Raw genomic sequence first — 17,645 nt, 5'->3', positions numbered from 1 at the left:
TGTCGGAACGTGACATGGCCAGAAAATTCGGTGCTGCCCATAGTACCGTGAGAAGAATTCGACTCCAGGAAGGAATCAAGTCATATCGAGCTAGCAAACAGCCAAACCGAACCATAAAACAGAATAATGTGGCCAAAATCCGTGCTCGAAAGCTATACGACCGGGTGTTAACCAAGTTCGACGGGTGTCTTCTGATGGACGATGAAACCTATGTCAAGGGTGAATTCGGGCAAATGCCAGGTCAAAAATTTTATTTGGCAACGGCTCGGGGGGATGTTCCAAGTAAATTTAAATGTGTTTTTGCCGACAAATTTGCACGAAAATTTATGATTTGGCAGGATATTTGCAGCTGTGGCAGAAAAACGAAAATTTTCGTTACAAATAAGACAATGACATCGAAACTGTACCAAGAGGAGTGTCTCCAAAAACGAATTTTACCGTTAATTCCACCACCATCCCGTGATGTTTTGGCCAGATTTGGCAAGTTGTCATTACAGCAAAGTCGTTCAAGAATGGTATGCATACCAATTGCTTTGGTTCCAATACTATTCTGAAGCAAGCTTGATCTGTCCAATTTTTCCGCGAGCAAGAAGGATTTACGCGAAGAGAAGTCATAAATTTAAGACAAAAAAAGTTGTTTATTCTTGAATTAACGCCACCTATCGAGCAAATCCTGTAAAATGCCACAAGTAACTTTGAAGATCTCGTGTTCGCGTTTTTGTAGAAGAAAGCATCGTTTTAGCTGGTTCTAGCTCTAGCTGTTCTGTGATACAAACGTCACAAATCTGAAAAAATCCGATTTCCCGAACTTATTTTTACTACAACTCCTCTTTCGGAAATCTATCTATTTTTCGCTGAGATATAGCTGTTTGAATTTTGGGGTCAAATTGACCGCAACATATAAACAGGGTATGAAATGGGGAAGGCAAATGAGGAGCGTCCAATATAGCTCTAGCTATCCTAAGCCCCTACCTAGCGCCTCCACGTGGCCATACCCGGTAATGCTCTAGTGCGTAGCCAAGGAGATGCGATACTGTGTGGTTCCCGGCTGCCTGATCTCATAATCGAGGTTTTGGGCAGACGGTGGGTCGTGGCCACACGATCTGGTTAATAGGTAAGCATAATATAAGTTATTTTAATTATTTGTTTCGTTTTAGCTTATGAAGCATTTACTGCTATATAGTGAAAACTTTGGCCAATACGAGTGTTAATACTGCACATGGATATTGGATACCAGAAGAAAAATTAAATTAATTATTAGAAGTACTTATGGAAACTAAAAGGACGCAACTCTATTCCATTCGAAGGACTGCTGGTGAGATTGTTCTATTTTTACCCATATATACCATATTTCATAAATAAACTAGAATCGGGAAGAGGGAGGGACCATCAGAGCACTTGTTTGAAGCGGTGGGCCTAGGGAGAGTGAAACAGTCAACTTTCTAGGGTTAATCTTGGCCCGATTAACAACACATCGTGGATAATGAGCGGGCTCTTCTCCCCACCTGCTGGAGTCATTCTGCATTAAGACGGTTTATTCAACGATTGACTCAGGTGACTTAGCCCTTGGAAGGAGATTCTCTAAATCCCTGGTACGTGTAAGTGATTTTGCTTATCGACCAATTCCCTTTTGGCCCTTCATACAAGAGTTGGGAAGCATGGCCAATCGTTGAATATGTTCAACTCTTTTTGACATGATAGGCTCATTACTATAAACGGATGTTCTGCTAAGGCAGGTGGTAGTACCATATATTCATATATTGAAATTGACCGCAACATATAGACAACGTAAGTATTTTTTTGTACAGACAGAAGGTTAAAGATGGGTAGTAGATAGATTCAATTTACACCGACCTTAGGGCAGCGTTTGACCATGTTGATCATCAATTATTATTGGCTAAAATAAATCGCTTGGGTGCTTCAACCAATTCGTTTAATGCTTGAAATCCTACCTAGTTAATCGCAAATTAAATATCCAACTTGGTTCTACAGTACCACAGGGAAGTATTCTGGGCCTGCTACTATTCTCAATCTCTTTTAATATTTGCTTGCTGATATCAGGTCCCTGTAGGCTTGCAGATGTATATAATCTCAAGATCTTCAACGTCGTGATATCAATCGAAAACTGTAGGGAATTACAATCACCCTTATTCTGCGAGTCACGCGACTCAATACGACAATTGTCACTCGCCGTGACTCGCCACGGCGAGTCGAGTCACCTAGGTGACAACCGTGTCACCTCGGTAACAAACCCCTGTCACCTAAGTGACAAACCGTGTTACCTAGGTGACAAAGCGAGTCACGTAGGTGACAATTGTCACCTAATTCGCGGTGACTCCACGTCCACGATGTTTCCGCACGTTCACGGTATAATCAAAGGAACGTACGGAAAGAAAACGTGCGATGTATTGCTAAGATGTCAAATTATGAAATTAGATGTCAAATTATTATGACTCGTAACAAGCTGGATAGGAATTTTCATAGAGCAAACCGATGCATAATTAGCTACGTGAAGGGGAGCTGACTAGGAACCTACACACTTAAATAAAAGCATCGAGTTCGGCAAAATTTTGCCGAAATCTCAGCAGCCGAAGGTTCGGTAAAATTTTTTATGTTGTATAAAATGCAATGTTTTGAATGTAAAAAACCTGATTCGATTGGCTTTTCGCATTATCGAGAAATAATTTTTTGAAATAAGGCAAAAAATACGGTGTAAAAGGTACTATGCCCCCTTAAACGTTTAACAAAAGAAATCAATCGAGTTTTCCAGGAGCGGGAATGGTGGACAGTTCCAGCACAGCATACAGTCAGCCGATTTTGACAACGCCGAACTCGAATAAAATTCGCGTGCATAAAATGTGACAATCGACTGACAGCATGCTGATACTATCCGTCATTTACGCTAATGGAAAAGTGGATAGCGAACAACTAGACCATAAGGTCAATGGTACCCATACACCCAAATATCACACACATCTACTCACAGGCACTCACATACTCCAACACACGCACTTACACACAGCCGCGGATCCATATACGCCGAAAGACACAAAACACACGCACACACATACACATACATACACAGACAAAGACACCTAACACCCACAAATACACACAAAGGGACGGGCTATAAATACGGGCACAAATACATAGATAAATCATTAATTTACTTCCTTGAATCCTTACTTATTTACTTAATTAGCTTGCCATCTTAAGACATAGCCTAATGAACAAAATTGCTCCAATTCACTCGGTCATGGTCTACCGGTCTCCAGTTCCTTGGACACCGTGTACCCTCTGCCAGATCTCACCCTACCTGGTCTAACCACCTTGGGCACTGCGCTCCTGGGCCCCATTGTATCCGTCCAGCTTTAGCTACTTGTTGGATATTGGGTTCCTCATAGAGTTGTGCGAGTTCATGGTTCATCCTCCGCCTCCATACTCCATTATCCTCTACGGGTATACCGCCGAAGATCGTTCTTAGCATTCGGTTTGCGAAAACTCCGTGCACTCGCAGGTCCCCTTCGATCATTGGCCACGATTCATGCTCGTATCCACGCATTTCTTGTATCTACTTAATCTAATAATAAATTAGTAAATTACTTCAATAAAATCGAACTGCACATGGGTACCGTGAGTGTTCGCGAAAGTAGCTAACTCATCTAGAGTTTCTGAAGTGCTTCGGATATGCCGTTCTGCTCTGTGAGCAATAGTCTTTGAAAACCTCAGTTCGGAAGCGAAATTATAACCTTTCCGTGGCGAAAAAACCGCTGTTTTTCGACTTGTTTTTGACTGCGGTATAAGGCAAATGAACAGTGTTAATAAATATGTTTGTTTATTTCCGTAACAAGCGATCCTATCCCTTGTTTCTGCCCGGCCTATGTGGGATGATATTTAATCTATGCAAAATCAAATAGCCACAACAACTCCGGTTGAAACTGGATTTTTGTATAGATGCTCTCCGGTACATTCGTAGCAAATTGAAAGCATACCATGTAGGTAGTTTGAAAACAAATCTGGAAAATAAAAATATTTTGGCGTAGAATTGCAACTTAAGGATATGGAATTTTCAAACTACTCTAAATTTTCTGCAAAAAATTGAGTTTTCTTTTTATAAAACACCAATCCATCATTCTACCCTCTCACTCGATTTGTTGGAATTGGCAACAAACTAACATATTTTACACCGTGTTAGTCGGAATATTTTGCATACTAGAAATCGACTTTCCGATTGAAATTGAGAATGAATTTGCGCAATCCTTATGCAATAACTGGTTTCGCTCGATGCGCAGTACTGTTACCGACAATTATTGTCCTGAAACTGGTTTGGTTGGGTTTTTCTATGTGACATAAACTAAACTGGAAAAATGCGGTCAAGGGAGAGTTCTAGCTTTGCAAGGTATGGAAATCGGAGTCCGAGAAACTGCTTTGTTGCTAAGTTTTTCGTGAGAGTTGGGGCCTAATTCAAGGATAATAATTTGGCCTAATTCAAGGATAATAATAAAAAGTTGGCCGGCAAAATCGAACAGTTTTGAGCTTAAACGGGTATACAAAATACTATCTTTTTTATGTTTTCGTTTGTCAGTTTTTGTGGTAATAGAAAAACAAAAAAAAGCCTAACAATCAAAAATAAACTGAACTCAACATAAACGGAAACATAACTTGAAACAATCTATAATTAATTATTTTAATTGTTTGAACATTTTAACATCATTTCTGGATATTTATCTTTATGTAATGTAAAACATAGTCTCTCAGTTGATCTCGAGCTATCACACAGATTTACCGACTGATAGAGTCAGCCCAGGGCTCAGACTGTGAAAAATCTCAAAAAACCTAATCACGATTTCAATATAGAAAAATTCAATATAGAAAATTACAATAACAAAACCGTTTAACTAAATCATGTACCTAACCTACATTTAAAACATCTTTTACTGTAATGCTGTACCCTGTACGTTCAATTATGGCCTACTGTATGTGGTGGTGTGGTCACCATGTAACCGCAACCGCAATCATAGTTTTGTTTTGACACTTAATGAAACATGACTGCTTCCGATAATACTGCCGATTGTGGCAAATGGCTTAGAGATGAACATCGAAGAGTTAATGGTGAGTTTTGGTTATAATCTGATAAGTCTTTTAATCTATTTTTTCATCATGCAGAAGAAATATCAGTGCACAAGAAACGTCAAGAGGAACTGGCGCGTCGGATGAAACAAATCCGGGAATTACTGAACAATCGCGGTGCCCAATTAGATACAATGAAAAAGCGTTGTGAGGTTTGTATTACTTGAAATATAACAAGTCCTGTTTGTATTGGTTGTTAAAATAATATTTATTCTTTCGTAGGAGACAAGATTATTATTGACAGAACTGACGGCAAACGAAAAGCGAATCGCCGCTTTTCACGAGCTGGAAAAGTTGCGTTATTCCAAAATTCAGCACGCGGTCGATGAGCATAAGGCTTCTATTTTGAGGCTCATACACAGGGAAGAGGGTACGCTTCGGGCAATTTATGCAGAGATATCGTTAATTAGTATTAATATTTATTCACATATAATGTACGATATTTTAGGCGAATCTCATAACGAAGTCAAAACCGTGGATAATATAATATCTCATGATCAATCAACTTATGTCTGCTGCAATCGCGGATGTACTTTGGACGAAAAGATTCAATTTCGAAGCGATTTGGAGCGTTCACTCGTTAAACGGGAACAGGAGCTTACAATCAGAAGAAACCACAACGCTGCACGGATTGTGCGGTTGAGAAAATTGTTACACTCACACGAAGCTAAGAGAGCTCTGTGCAAGGAACAGCTAAGTGCCCTTAAAGCTAAAGCTAATCGACGTTACTAATTTAATGGCGCCTTTTTGCTATTGATTCCGTGAATAAACGCCATGTGAGAAAGTACACGAACTCCGTAAACGTTAACAAGCTGCAACCGAGAAAAAATCCTCCCAGGCCGCCTATATAGACTAGAGAGAGAGAGAGGAAAAACAATAATATATTTTGTAGCACAATGGAAAATAAAATTCACATGTACCGAAAACGTCGGATAAACCAAAAATTATGTCTCGATGTAACTGCATTTTGGGATAGTCAGTTAGACCCCACTGTAAGTTTGCACCGAGAAACCATTCCCTTGATTTCTGAAAAATAATATAGGTACCTAATAATATTCATTGAAAAATATAAATGCCATTTACTTACATATGCCTGCACGAAGAAATTAGAAAAATCGCAGTTGGGAACACATTGGCAGTCGATAGGTTTGTTTCCGTGACGCAGCGTTATTAGTGCATCTAGAAATATTAGATCGACAATCCAATACATACTAAACTTGCTAAGCTTTCAATTTTGTTTTTACCTGAATTTGAACCCAAGCAGCGGTATCCTTCAAAATCGCATATTTTGTATCGAATATTTCCCCGTTTTCCTAAAGACGACAAGATGAAAATAGGTGGTTTGAGCATATGTATTTCGGAAGCCGTTTGGATAAATTCCAAAAATTGACAAAGTTCAGTGTCCAAGTACCAGGTCAGTACCATAGTCGCAAAAGCGGGTTAAGCAATTCACTTGCTTTTTTATTGTTTCAAAGCTTACTGAATTATTTAGTGTTTGACCAATCCGATTCGATATTGCAATTTTTGTATTTTTTAGAAAAGTTTAAAATTTACTTTTCTTTGATTTCTTTAACTTTTGACTAAAAATATGACTTTTATGTTTGAACATGCGCCGTTTTGTTATGCGTTCGAATTTAAAAATGGATGTCGTTTTGGAATTTTTCCTTTCGAATAAACCCTCGAGCAGCAGCGCTAGACAGATGAGTTTCGGAAACGGCTAGTACCGGATCTGTACAGTAAATACAGTAGAGGCAGAATCTGCACGAACCGAAGTTTGAGTACCGTGAACGTACCATATTCTGCGCAGTTAAGACATTTGTATGATTCTTCCGCTATTCTAAGTATTCTAGATTTAAATTACCAACGTGGACAGCAGCAACGTATAGTGTTACAGTCTATAATATCTGGTAAAAAATTTGGGAATTATAAGTCGACCAACAATTGAGTATATTTTTCGTTTTGTAACCTTATCCACGGTGCCTAATTCTGCGCACTTTCTTGCCCATGTTCCTAATTCTGCGCACCCAAAAAGTGAAAATAAATGCTCCTGCCATGTTGTTTATGTCTTTATACGCTGAAAGCACACCAAAAAATCCGGCATTAGCCATTACCATAATTAAATCCATGATCCGGCCTTCTTGTGCTGTCCGGGTGGCAAATGAATATTGTTATCATTTTGATTGCCTCATTTTAAATATTTTATTCTCGATAACGTGATGGCCGAATTAATTCAGGTTTTCTGCATACCGAACATTACACTGTAGACTAATACTAAAAATTGTGTTTTCATATAAAAACCACTTCCCCACTTACTGACAGCCCCATGAGGTTGGACATTGAAAAAAATAGAAGACATGGTTTCATGAATTGGCGCTCGTAGGTTCGGACCTCGCGACACAGCACACGATTCCAATCAATGCAAGTTAAAGATCCTACTTGAATTTTCATGCTTCTATACCTCAGCCATTTGGGTGAGATTGCGTATTCTTTCGCGATTTCTTCGTAGGATACATTACTGCGCAGAATTTGGAACATGAATAAAAAATCTGTGCCTAAATCTGCGCATTATTGCATCGCATTTTTCTAAGGAAAGCAATGCATGCAATCACTCTTTTTGTCTAAAACATGACTAGAACTAATTATTCTTTCTAATTATGTTGGGTAATTTGATCATTGGAAAGAATTTCGATCATAAATTTGTTAATTTTTTAGATGGACAATCTTAGCGTTGGTGCTAACGACGATATTTTCTGCTATATAAAATACTTTCAGTTTCACGTTAAATTATTTCGCTCTCAAATATCATGGCCCGTTTGTGACGTAATATTCAACAGACATTTATAAAAAATAACGCAATGATCGTAGTTATACACAATGTTAAAAAATACTTATATAAAAAAATGCGCAGAATTAGGAGCGGTACGTAATATTCAACAGACATTTATAAAAAAATAACGCAATGATCGTAGTTATACACAATGTTAAAAAATACTTATATAAAGAAAAATGCGCAGAATTAGGAGCGGTCACGGTAATTTAATTTTGCGCTAGACGCAAAAAACAAATCCATATCGGGGTCATAAAATAATAAAATGAAATAAAAATGTACTCAAAATGAAGGTGCACTTTAAAAGAAAATTAGCAAAAAAAAAATGATTTCGATTTGATTTTGATGATGATCTCGAACTTTTCTACGAATGTTACTCATCATATTTTGGATACCGTCTGCGGGGTGAGATTGTGGCAAAAAAGCGTAGGTTTTTGTTCTTTTGCTTGTTATACACACAATTTCCAAAGAAATTTCCAGAGAAAAGGTAAAAATGTATTTTAATTATTTAGCAGACTAACGATACTGTTTGCTCCTTAAAAGATAATGCAATCTAAATTGTCAAAATATTGTGTTTCCTAGAGATGCGTAGAGAGTCGCCATCTGAAACAAATAATTTAGCAACAACGAAGCTGCGTATGTCAGTGTTGCCGCACGCACAGATTATTCAGTGATCAACAGACATTTGGAATAAATATAGCTTTTGTAAATACTAGATATGTAACTCCTTTTTATAATAATTTTACTACAGTTGATGGTCGTACGGTAAATAGGTATGCTACTGTTGTCTGTTTGTGAATGCTAATTCTTTTGAGAACCTGCGATTTAAATTACAGATTTTGAGTTTCACGATGCAACGTATAATAATAACATACTCAAGGAATCTTTCTCTGAAGCATTCATTTCGAATAATTCATAAAAAGCTGCTAAAAGTTTAGAAAAATTTGCTCAAAATATGTTCTCGGTTTGAGATGGCGTCCCTCTATCTATAACAGGCTCTCTAGTCATTACTCTTTTGGAGGCTCTCTAATTGATGTTTTGACAAGTTCTTCTGTTCGATTGGACTTACTTTTGACGACTGATTCTGTTCGATTGCAATTTTTGGTTTAAGATGGCGACTCTCTAAGGCTCTTTAGTGTTTCCCAGTACGCAATGCAAGTGTATTGATGTACACTGACCTATTTTTGTTGTGTATGTGAATTTCACACGCCGAACCGGTCGTTATAGTTTGCCACAATCTCAACTCGTGGAGCTCAGAAATCGCAAAGTTTAGAAAAAAAATTATTTTCGTAATAAAAAGCCGTCCAACGCTTAATAACCTTTCAATACATTGTAAATGAATACTTTAACTATCTTCAGAATAGCAAGTTGATGCAATTTCATATTTGGGTTTGTTTTTTGGGACATTTATTGTCGACGTTTTTCCCAGTATTTTTAACCCTAAATTTGAAACTCTCTTTAAACCAAACTGTTCGCTAATATTATTTGTGTCCATTCCATATTAAAATAGGGCACGGGAGGGTATTTTCAGCAGGTTTCTAAATTCAGCCTATTTCCCTCTTCTTTCGCCAATAAAAATACTTTGCCGACATTCAATTTTAATGTTATAACTACTTTCTCAAGACTGTAAGTAATCTACTATTGTTTATTCAAAGAACGTCAAAACCACCTGTTCTTCCACTATAACTAGGCTATAGGTCGAAAAAATAGATGCCATCGCTTAATGGGCTGAAAATACCCTCCCGTGCCCTAATATGTTGTGTCATCAGTTTGCATAGATCTAATTTATTTTTATAAACAAATATTGTTGGTTTTTGGCACAATCTGACCCTCGTGACACAATGTCACCCCGGATGGTGATACTCTGTTGGCTAACCTGAGCCAATGAGATTTAAAAAGATGTGGAAGAAGAAGATATTTGATGATGGGATTAGTAGCGAAGAATCAGAAAACGACGTCAAAGTACAAAAACAAACCGCGTCGGACAATAGGGTTTGTTTTTGGAGTTTGACGTCACGGTTGATCATGATTGGTCCGTTTACGATTCCACCCACACCATGATGAAATTTCTTCATTCACTAACACTACTTAACCAACATTGCCACACCTGTATATATCACATTGAACCTGAGCGGCTATTTCTTCTACCTAGAGTGACTATATACAGAGTGGCGACATGTCATCCCAAAAGTATGCAATGCGTATTTATTTTATAGTTTCTTTCTCTTTCCTGCATACGCGTTGGATTGGTCGTCTGCTCGATTGGAATGACACTGACAGATAATTATCATTCCAATTTTGACATTGTCGCCACTCTATATATATAGTCACTCTACTTCTACCATCCCTTCATCTCTGTCGTATCCCAAGTTAACTTTCCACTCTTCTTCAATTTTTCTTTTACAATTGTCCAATACGTCACAATCGGGCAAAATTAAGGGCATTTGTTAGGATTGATGTCCTTTTCGAAGAAATCCATCCCTTAGTCTCGATATCACTGTAGCACTTCTCCACTGTAGTGGCACCTTGCCAAATCAGGCCAAAACATTACATGTCCATTGCGTGCTTTAATGCTCGCATTTGTACAAATGAATGCGTTCTTTTTCGGGAACACCTACTTGAACTTTTTGGGATCCATAGTCTTGTTTGTCACGACAACTTGGGTTTTTGTCCACAACAGAAAATACCATTTCAGACCATAAGCTTAGAATTCATCGGCAAAAATGAATTTGAATTTGCTAAGAATATCATCTCGATCTCGACCAGTGGTGTTATAGAACTTTGGTCCGGGAAGCTGTCCATAATTTATCTTCACATACGTTTTTTCGTCCATGAGAATGCATCCTTCGTACTTCGTAAGTACTTTATTGTACAACTTCCGGTCCCGTGCTTTGACCACTAGAAATTGCTTCAGTGTCTTGTTTGGTTACTTACTGGCCCGAAACTTACTGGTCTCGCAGACGAAATCTACTGACGACGGTGCTTTGACTGGCATTGAACTTCTTGGCGATATTATAACCCGTAGCCCTCGGTTTGCCATAATCGTTCTCAACACCTTCAACTACAACTTCCGATCCTTGGTTTTATTGCGATACTTGCTACGATCCTTCTAGTCGATAATATGCTGTTCAAGGAAATGTTTCAGAGTGCTGCAAACGATCGATTTAGTTAATTTCAACGACTTCGTAATTTTTGAACCTAACCATGTCGGATATTCGAAGCAAATGTCCAAAATGAATTTTCGGTTCGCGGCTTGCACCAAATATAAGTTTAAAAAAAAAGTTATTCGGGACGAATTTTTCACCATTGCAAGAGGAAACATTTCAAAACAAATTGGTGTCAAAATATTGACAAACATAATAGTTTTCATAATTTTAGCAATTCTTTCATTCCCCGTAGATGCATCACACACTTCCTATGCAACGATATTATTTTTGTATGACTGCTCTTTGTTTCTACAGCCGAGAAGATAGACTTTTATCTGCTCGGTCAGTGCAATAGACACGAGCAGTGCGTTGTCGACAGTCGCACGGCAAGTCTCGTGATTAAAACCATCACTGATTGTGTTCCGCATAGGCTATGTGCCACAAGCAGGCGTATGCAACGTGGAACCTTATTTTCGCGCACGAAAACGAAATGTTGAACTGTCATCCTCATAAAATGCTTTTGTTCTTTCGGATAAAATCCTATCGTAGATGATCAACACGGCTTTATGTCCAAGCGGTCCACGACAACCAATCTTCTAACTCTCCCGTCCGACGTGATAAAAAGCTTTGACGACCGATCGCAGACGGATGATATTAACACGGACCTACCGGCTGCTTTCGACGAATTGAACCATCAAATCGCCATCGCCAAACTGGACAAGCTCGGAACCGGAGGCCCATTGCTACAATGGTTTAATTCATACCTCTCCGATCGCCACCTAGAAGTAAGCATAGACGGTCCAGATCCTTTACTGCTTACTCAGGAATTCCACAAGGTAGCCATCTGGGACCTTGGTCTTTCTCGTTTACTTCAACGATGTCAATTTCCTGCTTAAATTTTAGCGACTCTCTCTTGTATTCCAAAGTTGATAATCCGTCCGATCTCCGATGCCTCGTTCTTGCAAAAGCAGCTATCGATTTTTTCGAAATGGTGCACAGATAACCGCATGCTACTAAACTCCGACAAATGTGAAAGTCTCCAGGATATTAAATTAAAAACTGTGTTAAGGACGGGGGAACACTGTTTGACTCTAAGCTTGGTTCCAAACAGCACATCGCATTTATTGTCGAAAAGGCCTGCAGAAACCTGGGGTTTATCATGCGGATCGCCAAGAACTTCTACGACATCTATTGTCTCAAAACTCTCTACTGTGCTCTTGTTCGGTCTAATCATGAGTACTGCGTTCCAGTGTGAAGTCCTGATTACCAAAATGTAATTAACCGAATTGAGTCAGTGCAGCGCAGATCCATCCGTTTTGCTCTTCGGAGATTGCCCCAGAACAACCCCTTCCAGCTGCCTTGCTATGAACAACACTGCAGACTCGTCGATCTTGATCCCTTGAATATTCACCGCGATGTGATCAGAGCAATAGCTGTCGCCGAAGTGCTGACCTCGAGGGTGGATTGCCCATGGTTACTCGAAACATGAACCTCAACACACACGTTCAATCGCTTTATACCCAGCTTCGACTTCAACGTTAGCCGCAAGGTACTGGAAACTCGACATTCCAGATGAAGTGTCAAAAGGGTTATAAGGGCTGCTGATATTTGTATACAAATAAACAATAAACAGACGGAAGCAGGACTTCGGTGAGCACGTGAATTGTGACTTAGGCGGTTCAGCAGCAGTTGACATATATGAGGTTATGCATCAAGAATAGATGGGTCCATCAGCGTACTGGGTGGTTCGATCAGATCGAAGCTGACTTGCAAGTTCCGAAACGCTCTGCGGTGAGATTCCGGGAATCGACTGGAGTGGAAACGAGATCTCGATACAGCACGACCCACTCCGTCTCGTGGTATCCATCATATAATAATTCGTAGACGTTATTTTCCATTGCGGCAAAATGTAAATCAGATTGAAATGAAGCGCAATGACCATTTTTTATAGCTCACCTTGATTCCGGTAGAAATGAGGAATACAACCGCAGTATTGCACTGCCAGTCTCATTCGACATTCAATTCGACACAGATTGTAACTGTAAATTGGACTAAATTCCAAACCATCAGCCTCGAACGAAAATCGGCATTGTCTTTGAGATACTGATAATCTGGATAAAAACGGAAAATATATTTTATAGCTGCTTTGCTCTACAGGAGAACGGAAGGGCAGTACTCTTTAACAGCGGAAGATGTGATAAGTTCGAGGGCCAGTAGCTCAACGGTTGTATAGAAGCCTCCTAGAAAAAGGTAGCGTTGTTTGGAAATATCAGGAACTTCCATGTATCCGTGAAAGTACACTTCGTAGGAACTTTCCAGCTTGATTAGCTGACCATACACTTCACCATCCAGTGGGTGGACCACAGCAGTCTGCGGTTCGGGTAACAAATCCCAGCGGTTACTCTGCCAGTATTGATAAGTATTGTAATCGGCTACTTTAGAATTAACTGTCATACATATTCCCAACTCGGTAATTGTCTCTTGCCCTCGTAGAGGCAGGATGGTTGCGCTGCTAATTTGGGGCAGAAACGGACGAGATAAATTGCGAATCAAGTCCAAATAATCTGCGCTGGCAATTCCAAACGTTTTATGCATCGGTAAGTCAACAAAAGTGTCGTAGGTAGCATTAGCCAGCTTAGTGACAAATTCTAAAAAGTCCTCTGCGTCACCAACTGTTGTAAACATGGCTGGATTTTGTTGGATGTAGCGCTGGACTTTACTTTCGTCGATCCTTTGATGAGGGCATACGGTTACGCTGGGAAAGCTTGTATTCCACAGGTACATATTGCGGTCCATCGAAATAACTACCGGCGACGTTTGATAACGGTTCCAGGTACGCTGCGCCAATGCAACCATTCCGAATACTCCGACCACTATCCAGCAGATCCAGAAAACACGCTCGACAATGTGCACTCCTGCTTGTACAACGTATTGAAAACCGTGGGCAGAAGTCGCTCCCAGTAGCTTCAAAATAAATGTTTGAATGTGCCTAATGAACCGCATTATAGAACAGAATTAACTGAGTTCCGAGAATGCTATTTTTTGCGTTCGGTTTTGTTTCAGCACTTGGCACTAACTGAATTTCCTCCCACTATAGCGACTAGGAATATAGGTTACATCTTGTTCTTCCTGGTTCGTGAACGATAATGAATAATTGGTTTACGAAATATGTAGAGCAGTACTTTTGGATGAATTTTTGATTTTACACGCTCACCTTTTTTCTAGATAACGCTATCGTTACTTGTAATCTCTTTCCGAACATGACAAGAAGCCGCTAGGAATAATAATTGGCTCATTGCTGTCACCATGCTGATGGGTTCTCTTTATGGATGGCTTCCGATGATACATACCTATTTCTTTATTGCTGCGTTTGGCATTTTTAGTACAATGCATTTTTTCATTGACCTGTTAACAATTTATAACCAGTTTTACAAAAGGAAATTAAGTTTAGGGAACAAAGTTCATTCCAGCGAAGTATACCTATTCATTAGTAGGCCATTGTTCTACAACGTAATCTAAATTTCGTTCTAATAATCTGTCAAATCATGGAACAATTAGAAAAAGCAGTCGTCTCGAAATTGCTTCATGACGCTTGGTTTAAGCTAAAAATTCTGCAGCTCAATCCTTCAATTGATAACATTTTTGATGAAACAGGCAGTTATTCTGTACGACAGCTGTTAGAGCAAAAAATTCAATACCTGGAAAGCGTGGACCTTCGTCTCCTGAATCATAGTAATCAAACTTTGCTAGTAGACTCCAACGAAGAACAGTTTCATCGAAATTCGATAGATTCGTTTGATGATATTGATAGATATGCATTGCTTTGTAGTGAAGATCGTATCCTTTCAAGGCAACTTGAAAATTTGAGGCGGCTGCATGACCTAACACATTATGACTTGGTGGTAAGAAACAGAAATAAAATGTAAAATGTTATTTAAAATTTAAAAGTCACATACCCTCAGAATGAATTTAGTCTCGCAATATCGAAAAACATTTTTGTCCGTAAATGGGAACAGTCTCGAATGGAACAATTGACCCATACAATGGACGAGCCGTACAGAGCCCTCGAACAATCATCTCGCAAAAAAGAAGCAAACATTCAGATGGCTCTGAAGGCAAACAGACTAATTGACCAGTACTACTCGTGGCAGCTGGAGAAAACTGGGGAAAACGTCGATGGTTGGATGGAACGTTTTCAACGGGAGAAGGAAGACGTGGACAGCCGTTTGCAGCGGGGACGAGCGCAGAAAAGACGTTGGGATGATATGAAGCAGCAAAGTGAACGTTGGAAGGAAGAAATTGCACACTTGGAAAAACTGGAATCCGAACATCAGACTAGGATAACGCGCAGGGAAGCTGCCATTAAAATTCAGAAGTGGTGGCGATCAGTGATGACTCGACTAGGAATTGTAGCGAAACGAAGAAGGAAACCCAAGAGAAAACGTAAAGCAAAGGCGAGTAAAAAGGAGAAAAAGGGGAAATGAAAACAAATAAAACATATGATATGAATTTTGCATATTGTTGAGAATTTAATTGAACCAAACTGTGCTGTTTATCGTAAGTAACAACATCCGCTGGCTGGTTCTGTTCCAACAATATTTGGGGTGGCTGACCCTCTTCGTCATAGTGAATTACGATCAATACTTTATTGTAAATGTTTATTTATTTAGGAAAGCGAATATAATTTTTATTCTGGCTTTATTTTTAACTACGCCTTGAAAGAAACCGCATTTTCTAGCGCCAACCTATGTATTTATGGACCAAAATCTGCATGCGAGTTGCAACTCGTCACAATCGCTGCTACTGTTAATAACCATATTTAACGCTATCAGTGGCGTACAACAGGTAGTATCCATGTGGCAATGTGATTGAAAGTTAGTTGATGTACAACGAAAACCAAGAGATCCAATATTACTCCCACGGAGAACGCCGCAAAAACATTCGTGAATGATTCCGAACGAGAAGCTCCAATCTTAATGTAAAGTAATCTGATTGTCGGATAGGATCTGAACCAGGAACTCAAAGATCTATAGGTTGCTTTACAGAATTGTGTGATCCACTCAATCAAATACCGCCTTGAGGTCTTGAGATGTTTGTATTTCGCAAATGAGCAGAAACCAGAAAAGTGCATTATTAATGATGATCTCTTAAGCTTTAAAACAGTAGCGCAGAGGATTTATTTCTCCATAATGCTGGACGTTTCTCTTATCACCTTTTTTTGAAAACAGGGAGCATAAATGAGTATTTCTACTGTGCAAGAAATTTACTGTCTTGTAGTTGTTAATTTTTTGTTATGTGAGAATGATTCTGGCAGATGGGTCGAAGGATCCACAAAGATAATCGGCGTATAGTTCATGTGCGAATGTTGCGGCTTTATTAGATATAACTAAATAAAGAAATCAAGTGTTTCTGTTGGATATTCCACCGTTCTGCAGTAAGCTATGTAGAATAAAGCCATTGATAATTGAAATATGGGAAATGCAGAACTGGCGCAGATGAAAATTTAGTAAATAAATAATGGACTACAATTTGTATAACAACAATATAGCTTTTAGGCCAACTTCCTGTTTTAGTCTTGGCCTTGTAATGAGGTCAGGCATCGTTCCTTTTTATCTAAGCTGGGGGTAGCCCTGAACTGATTTATCTTAATTATTATGCATTTAAATTAAATATCTTTAGAAACTGCCATTTCGCTCTCCCGCATTTACCTATGGATAAGAAGGAGGATGATTGAATGCTATGTACTTCTTTAATAAAAAAATAAAAAAAGACAAGAGTCAAGCGAAAAAGGTTAAAAGCAGGAGAATGGTAAGACTGTTTCCTATGAATCACACTTGAACGAACAATTGCAGAAAGGTCAGACCATCGAAGTCTAGTTTTATTCATTGCACGTTTACATTATGTTGAAAGCTGATCGAAAACAAATTCATTCGTACTGGTGTTTATTGTTTGGTTTATAGCTTTCGATGCACCAATATAAGCATCATTGGAAAATCATGAAAGTTTGATTAGAATGTTCCGTGCAGTTTATTGAAAATTACCTCCGAATAGGGACTATAAAAACTGAGAATTGAGAAAGAGAAAGATTGAGAGAAACACGAGGAGACACATATAGGTATCACTGGAAAGAATTTTACCAGAGTAGATTACCCTGATGTGGTACGAATATTTCGTGAAGGCCGACCAATTTTTTGCATTCTCCATCCAACATTTCAGTGAACTATTTATAAGCTTTTCAAAATTTTAGAAGTGACCAAATTAGAAACTGATAGAACTTGAGAACAAGAAAGATTTAAACCCAAAAATGGAGTACCCGCATTGTTGCTAAAAGAGTACTAACATCATTCGATGCTTACTTTTATATATTCCTGTCGGAAAAATGAGATATATCAAAACATTTAAAACATTCTTTTAATCAGAATACCTTATTTAACAGGAACGGTTTTTATACCTCTTTTACTCACAATTATTCCCAAAACAAATCGGTTACCCCAGTTCTTCACTATATTCATTGCCACCGTATATTCTACGTCAGTCTTAAT

The 17,645-nt window shown here is 38.8% G+C and overlaps 3 protein-coding genes across 3 annotated transcripts; 2 read left to right on the top strand and 1 right to left on the bottom strand.

Moving 5' to 3' along the window:
* The first annotated feature begins 5,045 nt into the window (after positions 1–5,045).
* On the top strand, positions 5,046–5,862 carry LOC128739676 (uncharacterized). Its single transcript, XM_053835173.1, has 4 exons — positions 5,046–5,112; positions 5,167–5,282; positions 5,353–5,500; positions 5,579–5,862. Exons 1-4 carry the CDS (start codon positions 5,046–5,048, stop codon positions 5,860–5,862), a joined length of 615 nt encoding a protein of 204 aa, XP_053691148.1.
* Position 5,863: 1 nt separating this feature from the next.
* On the bottom strand, positions 5,864–14,106 carry LOC128739675 (sodium channel protein Nach). The gene is made up of 6 exons (XM_053835172.1): positions 13,280–14,106; positions 13,060–13,214; positions 6,375–6,443; positions 6,218–6,309; positions 6,051–6,156; positions 5,864–5,982 (listed from the first exon to the last, which is right to left on the bottom strand). Exons 1-6 carry the CDS (start codon positions 14,104–14,106, stop codon positions 5,864–5,866), a joined length of 1,368 nt encoding a protein of 455 aa, XP_053691147.1.
* A 542-nt stretch (positions 14,107–14,648) lies between these two features.
* On the top strand, positions 14,649–15,587 carry LOC128739674 (uncharacterized). The gene is made up of 2 exons (XM_053835171.1): positions 14,649–15,005; positions 15,066–15,587. Exons 1-2 carry the CDS (start codon positions 14,649–14,651, stop codon positions 15,585–15,587), a joined length of 879 nt encoding a protein of 292 aa, XP_053691146.1.
* The last annotated feature ends 2,058 nt before the right edge of the window (positions 15,588–17,645 follow it).

The sequence above is a fragment of the Sabethes cyaneus genome, chromosome 3 (genome assembly GCF_943734655.1).
Source record: "Sabethes cyaneus chromosome 3, idSabCyanKW18_F2, whole genome shotgun sequence".
Classification (NCBI taxonomy): Eukaryota; Metazoa; Arthropoda; class Insecta; order Diptera; family Culicidae; genus Sabethes; species Sabethes cyaneus.
The sequence above is the reverse complement of the archived record's forward strand: the minus strand, read 5'-3'. Positions and strand labels throughout refer to the sequence as shown.